At 47.8% G+C, this 13,873-nt stretch overlaps 1 protein-coding gene across 1 annotated transcript in view; it reads right to left on the bottom strand.

Annotated features, from left to right (window-relative positions):
- Positions 1–3,918: 3,918 nt before the first annotated feature.
- LOC102048632 (TGF-beta receptor type-2-like) overlaps positions 3,919–13,873 on the bottom strand; it is a 33,655-nt gene continuing 23,700 nt past the window's right edge. Inside the window, exons 4-7 of the mRNA XM_027809568.2 lie at positions 10,142–10,941; positions 9,886–10,027; positions 8,526–8,653; positions 3,919–4,439 (exon numbers count right to left, since the gene is read on the bottom strand). Coding sequence (XP_027665369.1) covers positions 4,227–4,439; positions 8,526–8,653; positions 9,886–10,027; positions 10,142–10,941 — 1,283 coding nt within the window. The 3' untranslated portion in view covers positions 3,919–4,226. The remainder of the gene's footprint in view (positions 4,440–8,525; positions 8,654–9,885; positions 10,028–10,141; positions 10,942–13,873) is intronic.

Genomic DNA, 13,873 nt, shown 5'->3' with positions numbered 1-13,873 from the left:
AGAACAAAGTGGTGAAATGTGACCTGTGATACGTGGGCTCTAGGTCCTGGGTTTTCATCTTACCATAAAAAAAAAAAAAAGCTGATTATGCTGAGGACCGGGTATTGATTTGAAACACAATCAGATATCAGGAAACTGTATTCAGGTACAAACATCCTTTTTTTTTTATTAACTATTTTATTGAAGTCTTAAGAATTGCTGGCAATTAAGAATAGTACTTATTATGGCTTTCGTTATTGTTGTAACTATAAGCTACCTTAATTTTTCCAACAGTGGTGCCTTAATGTTTTTTCTTCTGATGTAGTCTTCCAATCAGTGTATATAACATTATCTGCCACTTCCCAGCCATGGCAATGCACTTGATCCAGCATCGTGAGAACTCACAACCGTGTGATCTGGTAAGATGGTTTCCATGGAAAAGATACAAGTGTAAGAATGCATCAGAAGGTTTAAATAACCATGTTAACTTTCAACACAAACTGTAAATTGTGCGCAAAAAAAAAGAGTTGGGTTTATGCACAACTATTTTGATCCTCTTGTACATTTTTTTTTTTGCTGTGAAATGCACTGAGACCTCCATGTGAGTCATAGTCCGTTTGTGAGAAGTGGGGGTGGGGATAATAAAACTACAAAATGATTCATTTGTTCTGTCTGCTTTCCTAGAGATCAGGTGACCAGGAAGAGTAGGCTGCTGTTATCTTTTATGCTGGAGATCTGTCTGGAGTTTCCTTGGCTCTTAAAGTAGGATATTTTGGCACTGTGCACTTGAGTAATAACTATATTCTCCAGCAGAAGAATGTTTAGGCCCTGCTGTTTTGTTTGTGATATTCCATACAACCATCCTATCGTGTTAGTTTTGGATATCCATTGGGCATTTTCATGTTTAACCAGGAATAAAAATAAAATTGAAAACAGTGGGATTAGTTCCTCCTTGTTTCTTGATCTGGAGCACATTTGGTGTGTGCTGTTTGGCCAATACCAGGATTTGGGGTAGGAATCATGGTGGCTAATGCATGAACTTCCATAGTTCATCGGTACGTGTACCAAACTGGGGGTGGTAGAGGGACAGAAAATAAATTGACAATGCTGTATATGTTTCATAGTTTTTAGCTGTGTCACATGGCAGTTTTGCTTTGAACAAACAGTAAGGGCTGTGGTGCAAGGACCAGCTTTTAATATTGCAGTGAACAATAGAAAACAGAAAACAAACCTTTATCAACTGAGCCTGCTCCAGGGATCAAACTTGTGCTTATTAAAATACAGACTTATGAGTCGGTCACAGAGCTCTGCTTAAAATTTTGATTTGGGAATTTGTCAAGGTGATGGCTGTAAAACAGACTGAAAAGCTCCCGTGTTGACCGTAAACTCATTTGTGTTCCTTATAATATTATTAGTCAAGTTATTTCTCTTCCACCCTCATCTGGTATGCTTGTGGTTTCACACTATGAAAGCTGTTACTAATTTTGTTGCAGGAAAATAGACCCAATGCTGAAGTAGTAGTCTTTTAAAATACATGAAACTATTTCTTTTAAAGCCTTCCTTTGCTCAGATGATCACAAGAACTGGAATGGCTTCCTAGTGTGGATTTAGTTACAACGCAGATTTCTAGTTACTTCTAGAAACAAAGGGTGTAGTTGAAAACAGTTTGGAAAGAAAAAAAAAATCTAGCCACTGGATATCCAGCTTAAATTGTAAGACATTTATGTAATTCTTCTGCTAGCTGCAAGCACCCTACAGACTGATGGATGTATTTTTAAATCTGACCAGATTTGATTTTCTTGCATAACTGCTGTTGTTTCCATCTTGTACCTTCTGGACCGAAGGGAAGGGCTTACTGCTGCTTCCTTTGTAATGTTTGCTAGAACCGCAGTGTGTTCCAATGGGGAGTATGGCAAAATGTAGGATTTTGACTGACGTTAAGGGCAAAATTCTTAGTGATCTCAGTGGTTTTAGGCTCCCTGAGTTATGAAAGGGTCTTGGAGCATAAGTAAGTGGCTCTTCTCAGAGGGGCTGCGTAGCCTGTGGCTCATGGGAAAGAAAGTGTGGCAAGTCACATGTAACGCAGGCATTCGGGTGTATAATCCTGGAAGCTTGATTCTGGACTCTGTTTTCATGGAAAAAAATGCAATGTGTAGGCATGGGGAGGGGAACAGATTGAGAAGTTTTTCAGCTTATTTACAGAATAAACTGTCAAGCCTAGGGTTAAGTCTTTGTCTCCCCAGGAGAATCTGGGTTTCAGCCATCGGAATCGAAGATGCAGCCCTTCAGTGTCTAGTTCGCACGGGCTGATCCCCCCCTGTCCCAGGCACCTGTGGGAAGAACAGGTCACAGTATCTTTTAAAGCCTCTTGAACTGAACTTGCAAGAACAAGTAAACGTAGTCATCGGTCTCCTGTTTAAACAACTTGGTCCAAAACTTGGTAGGGGAAATTCTACACTGAATATTATGGGAAGGAAAGACTGGACAGCCTCAGGGAGGCGAGTTTGGTGTGTCCTCGTAGTTTTATCTCCATGTCAGAAAAGCTGCCTCATGCTGTCTGTTTCTCCTGGGCATATGTACAGTAGAGCTGTGGTTAATATATTGAGGAAATGCGACTGAAGTCGGGTGGGTGGAAAGGGTGTGTTATGGTGATCTGGGGAGGATGTGCTTCGAGAGAAAAGGGTTAGCTTGAAAAATCCTAAGGTGACAGGAGGTAGCAGCCAGTTGGGGGACTGGTGAGAATGAAAGGTATGGTCACAGTTGCAGGTGGAGACTTATACATGGTAGCTGAAGTGTATTTTTTTTTTTTTTATTACTTGGTGTAACCTAATTCATTCCCCCTCCATCCTTTGAAGGGTTTAGAGACAGTTTTGTTCTAGACTTAACATAGGACCTGTGGAAATGGTCCAAAGCAGTGGAAACAACAGTGAGAGAAGAAAAGCTTTGTGTATGAACTGGTACTGTCATAGCTGTGCATTTTAGAAAACTGAAACAGCCCTGCAGATCTGCTTCCCAGCTCCACATCGGGGAGCCTCTGCTATAGAAAGCTCGTGGCTGTTGTACAGTTTTGTCCCTTTGCCTCTCGTAGGGGTCAATCCATGCATCTGCGTGCTGGCAAGCAAAATGCTCCTCTCCATGCTATCCTGAAAGATACACCTCTGTGTAGGTGTCAGGTATGGGCTTGCAGGGCTTAGTAGCAGCTAAGGTTTTTATTACCTTTTGTTCCAAGGGTGGAGGGATTAAGATTTGCACAATGCCAGGATTCAGAGCGAGGTATGACTTACCTTTCCTTAATTGCCTTTCTGCTACAGAGGCAGCCTGGCTTGATCTGGTAGTTACGGGAGTAAAGGACCCGGTTCTATCTGATTGTGTTTCTTCAGATTGAGTAACACCGCAGAGGAGTGCGGAAAAGTTGCAAGAAGAATTAGCCAACATGTTTGTGTTGACAATTACACTTTGGCATGAATCTGTTGGCTAGAGGTGGCTGGAAGCTGGACTGATACAGCAAAAGAGTTGTTTAGATATCCTGTACGGAGACTTCTTAAAGCCAAACAGCAGTCTACACTGACTTTTTTTTTTCTGTTGAAGAAGCTTTATGCACCCACCTGAGCTATCAAGTACACCCATGAATTCCCTGGTGGAAAAAAAGGCGTGTTGGATTTGCAGCAAATCAGACTTTTACTAACTGGATTACTGGGTATCTGTATGTGCTGTTAAGGACTGTCTGATCAATGAGTAGCTGTCTTGGGTGCCAGCATTTCTTCCACTGAGAGTGTGTTACATCTCAAGATGGTTTTTCTGCTGCTACAACATATTTTTTTGTGTGTGGAGGCCATTAAAAAAGGAAAATTGAAGAGTAAATTGTCCTGATCTCTGCAGAACAAGCAGTTAGAGGAGAAACTAGCGATGGCAATATGGAAGGACTTCAAAAGATAGACGTGGAATTCAGGTGCTTATTAATAAAAGATTAACCATTATTTTAAAAAATAATAAAAGGAATGCTTTGCATCATTACACATTTAAAGTACGTACAAAACCAGTTCATATATGATGTTGCACTTTAACCAAAGTTTTGATTCCACAGTTCACTGTATCTGTGGGAGGAAACAGATGTTATAAATAAGTTATGTACTAGATCTTAGTTCCATTTTGAAAACCAGAGCAAGTTTGGTGTTTTTTTTTCCCATGAGCTAAATGCTTCTCACTTATCCTCATGTTCCTTGTGATGAGGCTTTTTGCCTGCTGTGTCACTGCGTATTTCTGCTCCCGTCACTGTCCTGGTGCTCCCCACCTGGAGAAGCTGTTTTGCTGGCCTCGTTGTCAGTGTTGTTGTTGAGGATGTCGTCGCAATCCATCTGTGCCATCAGGTTGAAGCGCTCGGCCACGCAGTGGGCGGTGAGGCGAGCCTCAGGGTCGTGGTCCCAGCACTCTGTGATGGTGTCGCACAGAAAACGCATTCCCTGCAGTCAGAAGGGCTGAATTTAGATCTGAAGCCGGGCAGAAGAGGAGCTAGAAACTGCTCTAATGCAATCACAGTGTTTTACCATACTTCTGACAGCTTCCTGCAGAAATGCTTTTTTTGGCCAAGCTTAAGCACAAGAAGAAACGGCTGTGGTAAGTTGTGGCGAGTGCCAGTGCTGGCACCGTTACTGGCACTGCTTGCGTTAGCGTGGCAGCCTTGGCTCACTTGGGATCCGGTCCCACGCTGCCTGGAAATCTCCCCTGGAAGTCGGTTCACGTTGACTGTGGGACTTAAATAGGGGCTGGAAGGCAACAGGCCCTCCGTCTGCTGTCTCAGCCTTGCCCCTTCGGTTCAGAGCATCCTAAAATCATGAGGGACAGGAGAGGTGCAGGTGGTGACCTGGAGGCTGGCAGCCGAGCCCAGCTCTCTGGGTGTCAAGCCTGCACCCTGGCTGTGACACTTGAGGGGAGGGGAAGGGCAGGGTGGGGGTTCAAAGATAAATTTGCAATTGAACTTCTTAAACCTGACTTCTTGGCTTAGCAGCTTTCTGAAGGGGCGTGCTGTGCCAAATACTCATTGCAGCATGCAGCTGAACTTTGTTTTCTCACCACAAAGTAGTATCTTGGTTTAGGTGGGATTGAGTACTTCCCAGCCTGCTCCTGAACACTTTCAGTTCCTCTCAGTTACTATCATTATTTCTCCCAGTAATACGTGTTTTTCCAATTGTGTGGTGCTCTGAAAAGAGTCCCAATATTTGCAGTTTAGGAACAAAATGGCAGTATTCAGCTGGTAATTTTTCCCACTCTTAAGCTAGTAACACAGCTAGCACCAGAAGCTATGTTGGACCTTCCTTTGCCTATATAATTCCTATCATGTGCTATTGCTTTTTGCATCATTGTCAGCCAAGGTTGCAACACAGTGGAAAAATCATTACGCTAAATAAAGCTTCATGTTTTTCAGTGGGTTTTGTCTATGTCTTAATTTGCGATTAAGAGAACCTGAAAGTCTCATATGGACCAACACAAGCAGAAAATGCAAGTCCTACAGAGACGTACCGTCAGCGTCGCCTGGCCTTCTGCACCTTGCTCTGCGCTGGCTGCTCTCTGCTAAGTTTCGTTGTACTAAATCTTCCACAATGGACACAGATTAGAGGGAACAGGGTTGTGCAGTAAAACTGACAGATGGTGTGTTCCAGTACCTCTTACATCACCCATTTATTACCTTAGTTGAACGGATTTGAGGATAATTGATTAACATGCAAAAATGAGCTAGCTTAGCTGCAGTTTTTAAAATAAGCCTTTTCTCAAACAGAACATGGCTCTGTCATATGGTTTAGTCATTAGATTTTCTGTGCTTGTTTTGCCCTGAAATCATGAGATTTATTTGCAGTTTTCCTTGTAAGTAGCAATGATGTTCTTTTGAATTGGTGCAACTGGAACATCATGTTTTGCTCACGAAACGGACTTTGTTTGGGGTTTATATTTGGTATCTCAGATTTTCCAAGATTCCAAAGGACGTTGAGTTTTACAAGTGTATTTTTAGTGGCAATATTGTCTCAAGCTCCCACTGCTCCTTCCTGTCCTGCACTACCCCTTCAGTTGTGCCAGTACAACAGTCTGTTCGGCTGCTTCATGAAGCAGATCCTGGAATGTACCTGGCCTAAATAACCAGTTGGGTTTTTTTGATATGTGGCGGGGTGTGAGGGGAGGTAGAAGCATGGGCTCAAGGTGTGTTTAATTTATATGGGAAACTTTGGGTATAAGTTTCTTCAGCTGGCTATATTGTGCAGCTTTGCAAACAGCTGCCCTGGAGCTGTTGATGGGCAGCATGCTGGGTGAGTCAGCTCTGTCAGGGGAAATGAATGCTTATATTTATTGAAAATCTGAAATCATGGCCAAGAATGTAGGTCATCACTTGACTGAGAGTGATCCTGATGGCTGAAATGTGGAAGTAGCTTTTGGAGCTCTGTGGTGAACTTATTTTTGGTGATGGGAAGGTCTATGTGTTTTCTATTCAGGTAAGCGATTTGTCACCCTTTCCTGGTGTCACCCAACGCTTCCATCCACAGGAACCTGTTGACCCCTGGAGTGGCACAAACCGGTGGCTTTCTGATGCTTCCCAGCAGATGGTGCTGCCCTATGCCTCATCCTGCAGAGATTGGTTGCAAAATGCCCGGAAAAATCATATTGGATCAGCTAAGATTAGTTGGAGGCAAACTTTCAGGAGCACAACATGGCTTTTCTGTTCCTCTTCCCCAGTGAACATCAGGTGGTCTAATCAAAGTTACTATGTTAGAAGCCTTGCTCTGTTTACATGCTAAACCAACCCAACTACAGTAACGTTATTTCTCGGGGGTGTTTGCAATCACCCTTCCTCAGCTCCTCTCGGTGCATTTCTGGCCAGGCTCTATCAGAGTGTGACTTTTGAGAAGCCAAGCCTCTATATTTTTCCTGTGGTTTCAAAGTTTATCAGAGACCCTGGGAGGTAAACGTCCAACATAAATACTCAAAGGCTTCAAATATGTAGCGGTGCTGATTGAAGCTCCTGTGTTTGCCTTCATCAAGGAAAAAGGCTGGGCAAACTTCACAAGTGGGCTGGCCAACTGATAAACTTAATGGTGGTCCAGCAGAAACCACAGGTTCATTTGATGTTGTTTGCAACCTTGCTTGGTCAGGTCAGTTGTGAGTCTTTGGACAAACATGGTTTTGAGAGGAGGTGTCGTAGGGAACACATGGCCTCCTGAGAATTTTATCTTTCCTTTTGAAAAGCCTGGCTTTACGTGCCATCCAGGCGGAGTGGGAGCAGTAGCAGGGTGTGTTCTGTGGGTGAGCACTGCAAAGCGATGCACTGAATGCTGCAAGGCTCCGTAAGCCAGCAGGCTCAATGTTTCAGCTTGTTTTTCAGATGAACTGAATCGTTGATCAGCAGATGGTGTTTTTCCACAAGATGTGAAATTTAATTAGCACCAGAGTCGGGCAAGATTTGAAAATTACTGTCAGTGTGGCTGTTACCCCTTGTGTCCTCAATGCATGGAAGGAAATACTGGACCTGAGGGAGAGAGGACCCTGTCAAGGCCACAAGGTGCCTGTGTTTCTGGAGCTGGCTGGTCTGGGTGTCCTTGTGGGTGGTTTTAACAGAGCACATCTCACCATTGCTGCAGTGTTCCTATTCTAGAGCACTGGGTTATGCCTTCTGTCCTGAAATCCTTTGCTTTCAGACTTTCTGAGCTGAAGGCTGGTGAAGGGCTTCCCCTTGGCAAGACTTGAGCTGAGCAGGTTCCCTGCTTTCAGCTTCACGTGTGTTTCCTGGTGGTTTCGGTCAAGGGAGATGCTTCCTGTTTTGCTTTCCCTTGTAGAAGTCTTTCTTCTCGCATGCCAAGTCTCAGCCTCCCATATTAGAGTAATATTAGGTAATTTTGACCTTGAAACCTCCACAGCCAAGCAGGCAGAAGACTGCATGCACCTTCCTCCCCTCTGTCCCTGCTGTGAGATGGCTGTGTGCGAGGGACTGCCTGTTCTCAGAGCTAGAGTTTTCTGGATGCCATGGTTAGGGCAGGAGTGGGGTGGATTCAAATGATTTGCTGTTTCATGAGAAGAGGCTGCACTGAAATGCTCTGTTTTGCTGTTATCCTCAAGATAACTTAATTGCATCACTTGGCATTCGTAACGCTTCCTGCTCATGTCTATTGATTTTATTCCCACCAAGGAAATCATAGAATCATTGAGGTTGGAAAAGACCTTTGAGGTCACCAAGTCCAACCGTTAACCCAGGACTGCCAAGTTGTAACATGCCACTAAACCAGGTCCCTAAGCATGGCATCTGTGTGTTTTTTAAACACCTTCAGGGATGGTTATTCCACCATCTCCCTGAGCAGCCTGTTCCAATGCTTCACCACCCTTTCAGGGTCAAATGGGTCTCGTAGGGCCTAACATGGGCTCAGCCAGCCACAATGGAGCTGGAAGTAGCCCAGGAGTTCTGCACATTCTGGCACTGATGACAGCTTTATAATCTTACTTTTTGGGCTGGTTTAGTGAGGGGGGACAATGTGGGTTGCTTTTTTCTGAACCAGCTACTCCCAGCTTACCTGATGCACCAGCCAGCTGCTTGGGATCTCGGGTCGCCCTCTGCCATGCAGCACGATGTCCCTCATGGTGTCCACACAGGGCTGCTCCTGGACTTTTGACCCAAAAGGCAGCTCATAATTCTTTACCTCTGCAAGGAAGCACCAGCAGCATTACAGGATGTTTTGAATGCATTCACTGCTTTGCTTTGCATCGTTCACCGGATGAGAATAGTTTTTTTTTTATTTATTTTTTTTGTAATCAGTCTGCAAAAATAAACTGATCTGGAAACAATTTAGAATCTGAACATAGAATCATAGCCTTGGGTTTTCATATAGAGGTTGTTTTCAGAGACAGGACTGAGGAACCATCTGACCACCTTCCTGAACCCAAGTGATGCACTACAAAGGACACGATCTGTCTTTGTGCGAGACATATTTTGAGCAGGTACGATGTGTTGCACTGGTGAAAGATGGGAGAGGTGACTACAGTACCAGCATTTGGATACCTGCTGCGGGTATGGATTGCATTAGAGGAGAAATGACCCTTCCAGAAGAGCAAACCCATGCTGTGGGAGGCCAAGGAGAAACCCCCTGTTGCAGAGGTGAGAGGCCACCCTGGTTTCTGCCAGCTCCTGCCTGGATGTGAATGCAAGTGAAATACAAGGGGGGGGGGAATGGCATGGGATGTTGGCTTGGGAGCAGAGGATGCACAGGGCATCTGAGTCAGGCGAGGGTCTCCCACCACCGGGTGTGGGGCATGCAGGGCAGCTTTCTTGCCTAAGGTTGAAGCCTCTTGCACCTCCGTGGGCTTGGATTGCAAGTGGGTAGGATAGGGAAGGAACTGGAGAGCTCTAAAAGGGAAGAGGGGAGCAGGCAGAAGGGCAGGTAGCAGCTAACAGCAGTTAATTAAATGTTTTGCTACAAGCAATTTCAGATGCCAGGATGTGGCTCTGGGAAGTGAGGGGGGACGTGGCTGTGTCAGAGACTGGACTTCGCGAGTCTCTGTAAAGTCTGGTGTTGTCTGGGAAAAAAAGTGCTTGTGGCCAGGGAGGGGGAGGCACCTTGGGCTCTTCCTGCTTCGTTTGCTTTGCATTGCCAGTGCCGACTGGGATGAGACTGGGCGCTGACTGGCTTTGAGCAGGGGCTGGGCCAGATGACCCCTGGGGGTCCCATCCTGCTCCTTGGCCACTGAGCCAGCCCCCTTGAGCCGCAGCACACAGGGCAGGCAGCCAAGGGGGAGGTTCTGCTGCCAGCTCTTAGCAGTCCTACAGAGACCCGATCACCCCTGTGCCATCGATGGGGACATGGGAGTGACCCATGTCCCCGTATGGGGAGGAAGGGAGCAAAAAGGTGTGCGGCCACCCTGGTGCGGTGCTCCTACCTCCTACCACTTCACATCTGGAGGCCATTTCCCATAAAACGAGGGCCATGGAGTAGACATCCATCTGCTTGAAAGACTCCAGGTCTTCCAGGTTCACCCTGGACTCCAGGACCTCTGGGGCCATGTACCTGGCGGTGCCCACCTGCCCACAAAGAGGAGAGAGGCATTAGCGGGGTGTGCGAGGACTCTGGCCATGAGGCGACCAGGGTGGCTCGCAAAGGCTCCCCTTCGGGAAGGGCTGGCGGGTCATACTTGCCTGCCCGCTGTTGGCAAAGTCATCTACTGTCAGGGAAGGGTCGAGGCGTATGGCGATGCCGAAGTCGCAGAGCACGCACTCCTGCTCGTTCTTCACCAGGACGTTCGTGCTTTTGATGTCCCGGTGGGCGATGGGGATTTTCGGCCTGCCACAGGCAGTGTAGTCGCTGTGGAGGTGGGCCACCCCGCTCACCAGGGAGCCCGCCATCTTCTGCAGGTCCATCCAGCTCAGGACGTGGTGGGACAAGTAGTCCTTGAGGTTGCCCCGGCTGTGGTAGGCAGTGATGAGCCAGTACTCCCGGCGTGGCCCTGTGCCCCGGTCCTCGGCAGTGAGGAACCGCAGGACGCTGTCATGCTTGAGGCTGGTGTCGGTGAAAATCTGGCTCTCGTTCTTCCAGGAGGAGTACTCCTCACAGGGGAAGATCTTCACAGCCACCGTCTCGTACTGCCCCGAGCGGCTGTGGCTCAGCTTGGCCCTCCACACCTCCGCGAACTGCCCTTTGCCCACCATCTCGTCCAGCTCAATGGGGAGCAGCTCGGCGGGGCGGCTGGTGGGGCCGGCACAGGCCGGGCTCTCGTCCATCAGCACGGACAACTTCTCCTCCCGCTCAGCAGACCTCCCCTGCTCTGGCAGCGCCGGGGGCTGTCCCGCTTTCCCACCCCACGCCTTGGCTCTCTTGCGCTGCTTCTGCGTGCGGCAGAGGTAAAATGTCACCGTGATCATCACCGCCACCAGCAGCGGGGGCAGGAGGCTGATGGCGGCCACCGGGATCACCTCCTTGCTCTGCAGCATGGAGTAGCCTGCAGGGAGGAAAGCAAAGGCGAGGGCGCTGCCGCCGTGGGTCTGCGATAGCTCGTTTTCATCACGCAGAGGAGGAAAATACGTGAAGCCGTTAGTGAAGTGCAGCCCTTCGTGGGGCTGCAAGGCATGCTGTGCACAAAGCCCATCCCCACAACAAACCCAGGCGTAGGTAGTTAAGGGGGCTGCTCGGTTTAGGTCTCAGATTTAGCTCCATTTATCAGGTGAGGGTTCAGGGTGCTGGGCTGGGTGGTGCGGCATGTGAGACGTTGCCACCAAAACGGCTCGGCTGCCCTTCGGTGGCTCCCAAGCACTGCTTGCGCTTGCAGTGCGGGGAGCTGGGGTGGAAATAGCAGTGATAAAGCCAGGGCAAGGCTCAAACGGAGTGAATCTCTGGCAGGGGTTGGGGCTGGGGCTTTGCTGGGCCCCTGCGGTGCAGGGAGAGCCAGGAGGGATGCTGGCAGGGGCAGACATCCTGCAGGATCACCAGGCCCTGGGGAGAGCTGGGATGCTCTGCATGATAATTAGCGTAAAGGAGCATCATTTCAGAGCTGTCTGCCAGCGTTGGCATCTCCTTCGTCACTGCATTACAATGCCAACGCCTGTCAACTGACCAGGCATGGCTGCTTTTGTTTTATTTCTTTTAAACCCCTGTCAGCCTTCAGATCATTGGGGAGGGGGGGACGAGGCACACAAAAAGCCATAACCCTCACACAACATATAATTGTCTGATCCTTTGATGTTTGCGATTCCTGGAATAAACATGCTGACTTCAGTAGAGATATTCAAGTAAAATCTTACTCAGAGGTTTTTCTGCCAAGTATAATAACCCAGGGGAAGAGGGATAAGAATCATTCCATAAGCAAAACTCTCGCTGCTTGACCTCAGTGTGTGCAGATCATAATTCAGGTTCTGGAAAAACAGAGCATTTAGCTATTTTCCTTGGCAAATTTCAAAAAAATGTGCTGCAGCTAATTTCTGCAAGGCTGTGAAAGCGTTTCTAAAATAGGCATCAGGTTCAAACCACAAGATCAACCTAAACTGATATAAATCAATAACTAACTCAGGAATATGTTTATTTTGGAAAGCATTAGGCCTGGATATCACCTACTGCTTTAATGGATTTACCCGATGCTTAAGGTCCCATCTTTGAAACTCTGAAGAAAGAAGATATTTTTAAGGGAGTTGCGTGCATGAGTCCTGAAAAAGGGGACGTTAAAGCAACTTCAGCAAATTCCTTCATGAGGATGCCCCTTCCCCACACAAGCCCGTTGATACGGAGGGGTTGCAGCACAGCCTAAACCCCTTCTGTGGAGAGCAAAATGTAGCTGCTCTGGCCATAACCGCAGGTCTGTAAACCCCCACCTTGCTGAGCACGGCTGCCTGGGTCTTTCCCTCTCTGCTGAGGGGAGATGGACCTCCAGGGCCAGGCTCAGCCAGCGCAGGGGTTGTGAGGACTCTGCGTGCTCGGCCCTACCCAGCATCTTCCTGAGGTGTCCGCTAGGCTCCTGCTCGCATGGCTTTAGGAAATGGTGCCACTGTGTGTTCGTTGGGGTGGTCTCTGAGCTCTGAAGGGGTCCCCTGCAGCCCCGGTGCTAGGGCAGTGCCACACAGCAGCCCAGACCTGAAGGCAGGGCTTAAGAAATCAAGAAATGGGAAAAAACCTGCCTGCCTCAGCTGCTGGAGAAGTGCTCGTCTGTATTAGACTTTTCTCTGCTCAGCAGTTGTCCGTACCGTTGAGGATAACTGTAAGTTAATACTTAAAATGCAAACAATCCCTTAAAGCAGAAGTAAAGGATGTAAAGAGTGGGGTCTCTGGGTGTGGGGCTTGCCAAGCTGGCCCCACAAACCAAATCGGAGAGGAGACCACTGCTGAAGGGCTGCACTGCCCTGGCACTGAGTTTCAGCACTTTAGGTGCTGGCTGGCAGGAGGAGGCCGTTTGTGGAAGCCTTCGGTGGGGGTGGCATTTCCAATGAGCCAGTTGTCATTTCTGTGTGAAATTACATATCCCAGCACCAGCTTTGGGATTTGACTATCTCTCCCTAGAAGTGTGCGTACCTGTTATGTTTGGCTCAGGAAGCAGGAAAGAACTGCCAAATTCAGCATCGTTTGCCTTCATTAAGAGTGGCTTGTTTGTTCCGAGAATTTGCATTTTATGTGATTTTTTTTTTTTTTTCTTTTTTCCTCGTGTTGCGGGAGAAGCTATGCCGCTGACTTGCAGGTTCTGGTTAGGCTCATTTTCAGCATCTTGTTCTCTAATTATGGAAAATTGAAGGGGTTTCACTTTGCTTTTGTTACGGGTCACATTCTTGATGGGCACTTGGATAAACCTGGTCCATTTGGATTTAGGGAGGTCTGGACAAGCCTCCAAAGGCTCGGCATCTAGCTGGAAGCATTTCCAAAGTATATGACCCCCCAAGGTACAGAAATGAGCTGCCTCTTAGTTTTCCCTCCTGTGGATTTACAGCCATCTGCAGAAGCGTCTACAGGCCTGCCAAGCCATGCTCACGTGTGTGCGCGGCACTGGGGTGGCTCTGGATGTCCCTGCCCAAGAGAAATCCCCAGGAGCACAGCAGGGGAGGCACCGCCGTGTGCTGAGCCCCGTGCCCAGCACCAGCATCTCTCTGGCTTGCAGGCTGTGGTGGATGCCAGCGGTTCCCGTGGGTGTGCCGGGGAAGGATTTACTCCGATGCGATTTATTTAAAGCTTTCAGAGCATTGACTCACACTGGGTTACATCAGCTTTTGGGTTCCCTGGTTGACTTGCCCTACGCTGAAGGGCACAACCTACCAAGAGATGAGTGGATTTTCCATCCGTGTTTCCAGACCAAGGCTGGAGGCATTGATGGGGGAGATGGTTTAGCCACAGACAAAATACCGGGCTAGATAGCGGGGTACAAATTTTACGTAGCTTTTATATAGGGAGGTCAAACA

Source organism: Falco cherrug, chromosome 8 (genome assembly GCF_023634085.1).
Source record: "Falco cherrug isolate bFalChe1 chromosome 8, bFalChe1.pri, whole genome shotgun sequence".
Lineage (NCBI taxonomy): Eukaryota > Metazoa > Chordata > Aves > Falconiformes > Falconidae > Falco > Falco cherrug.
Note: the sequence above shows the minus strand (reverse complement) of the source record. Positions and strands in the feature narration are given on the sequence as shown.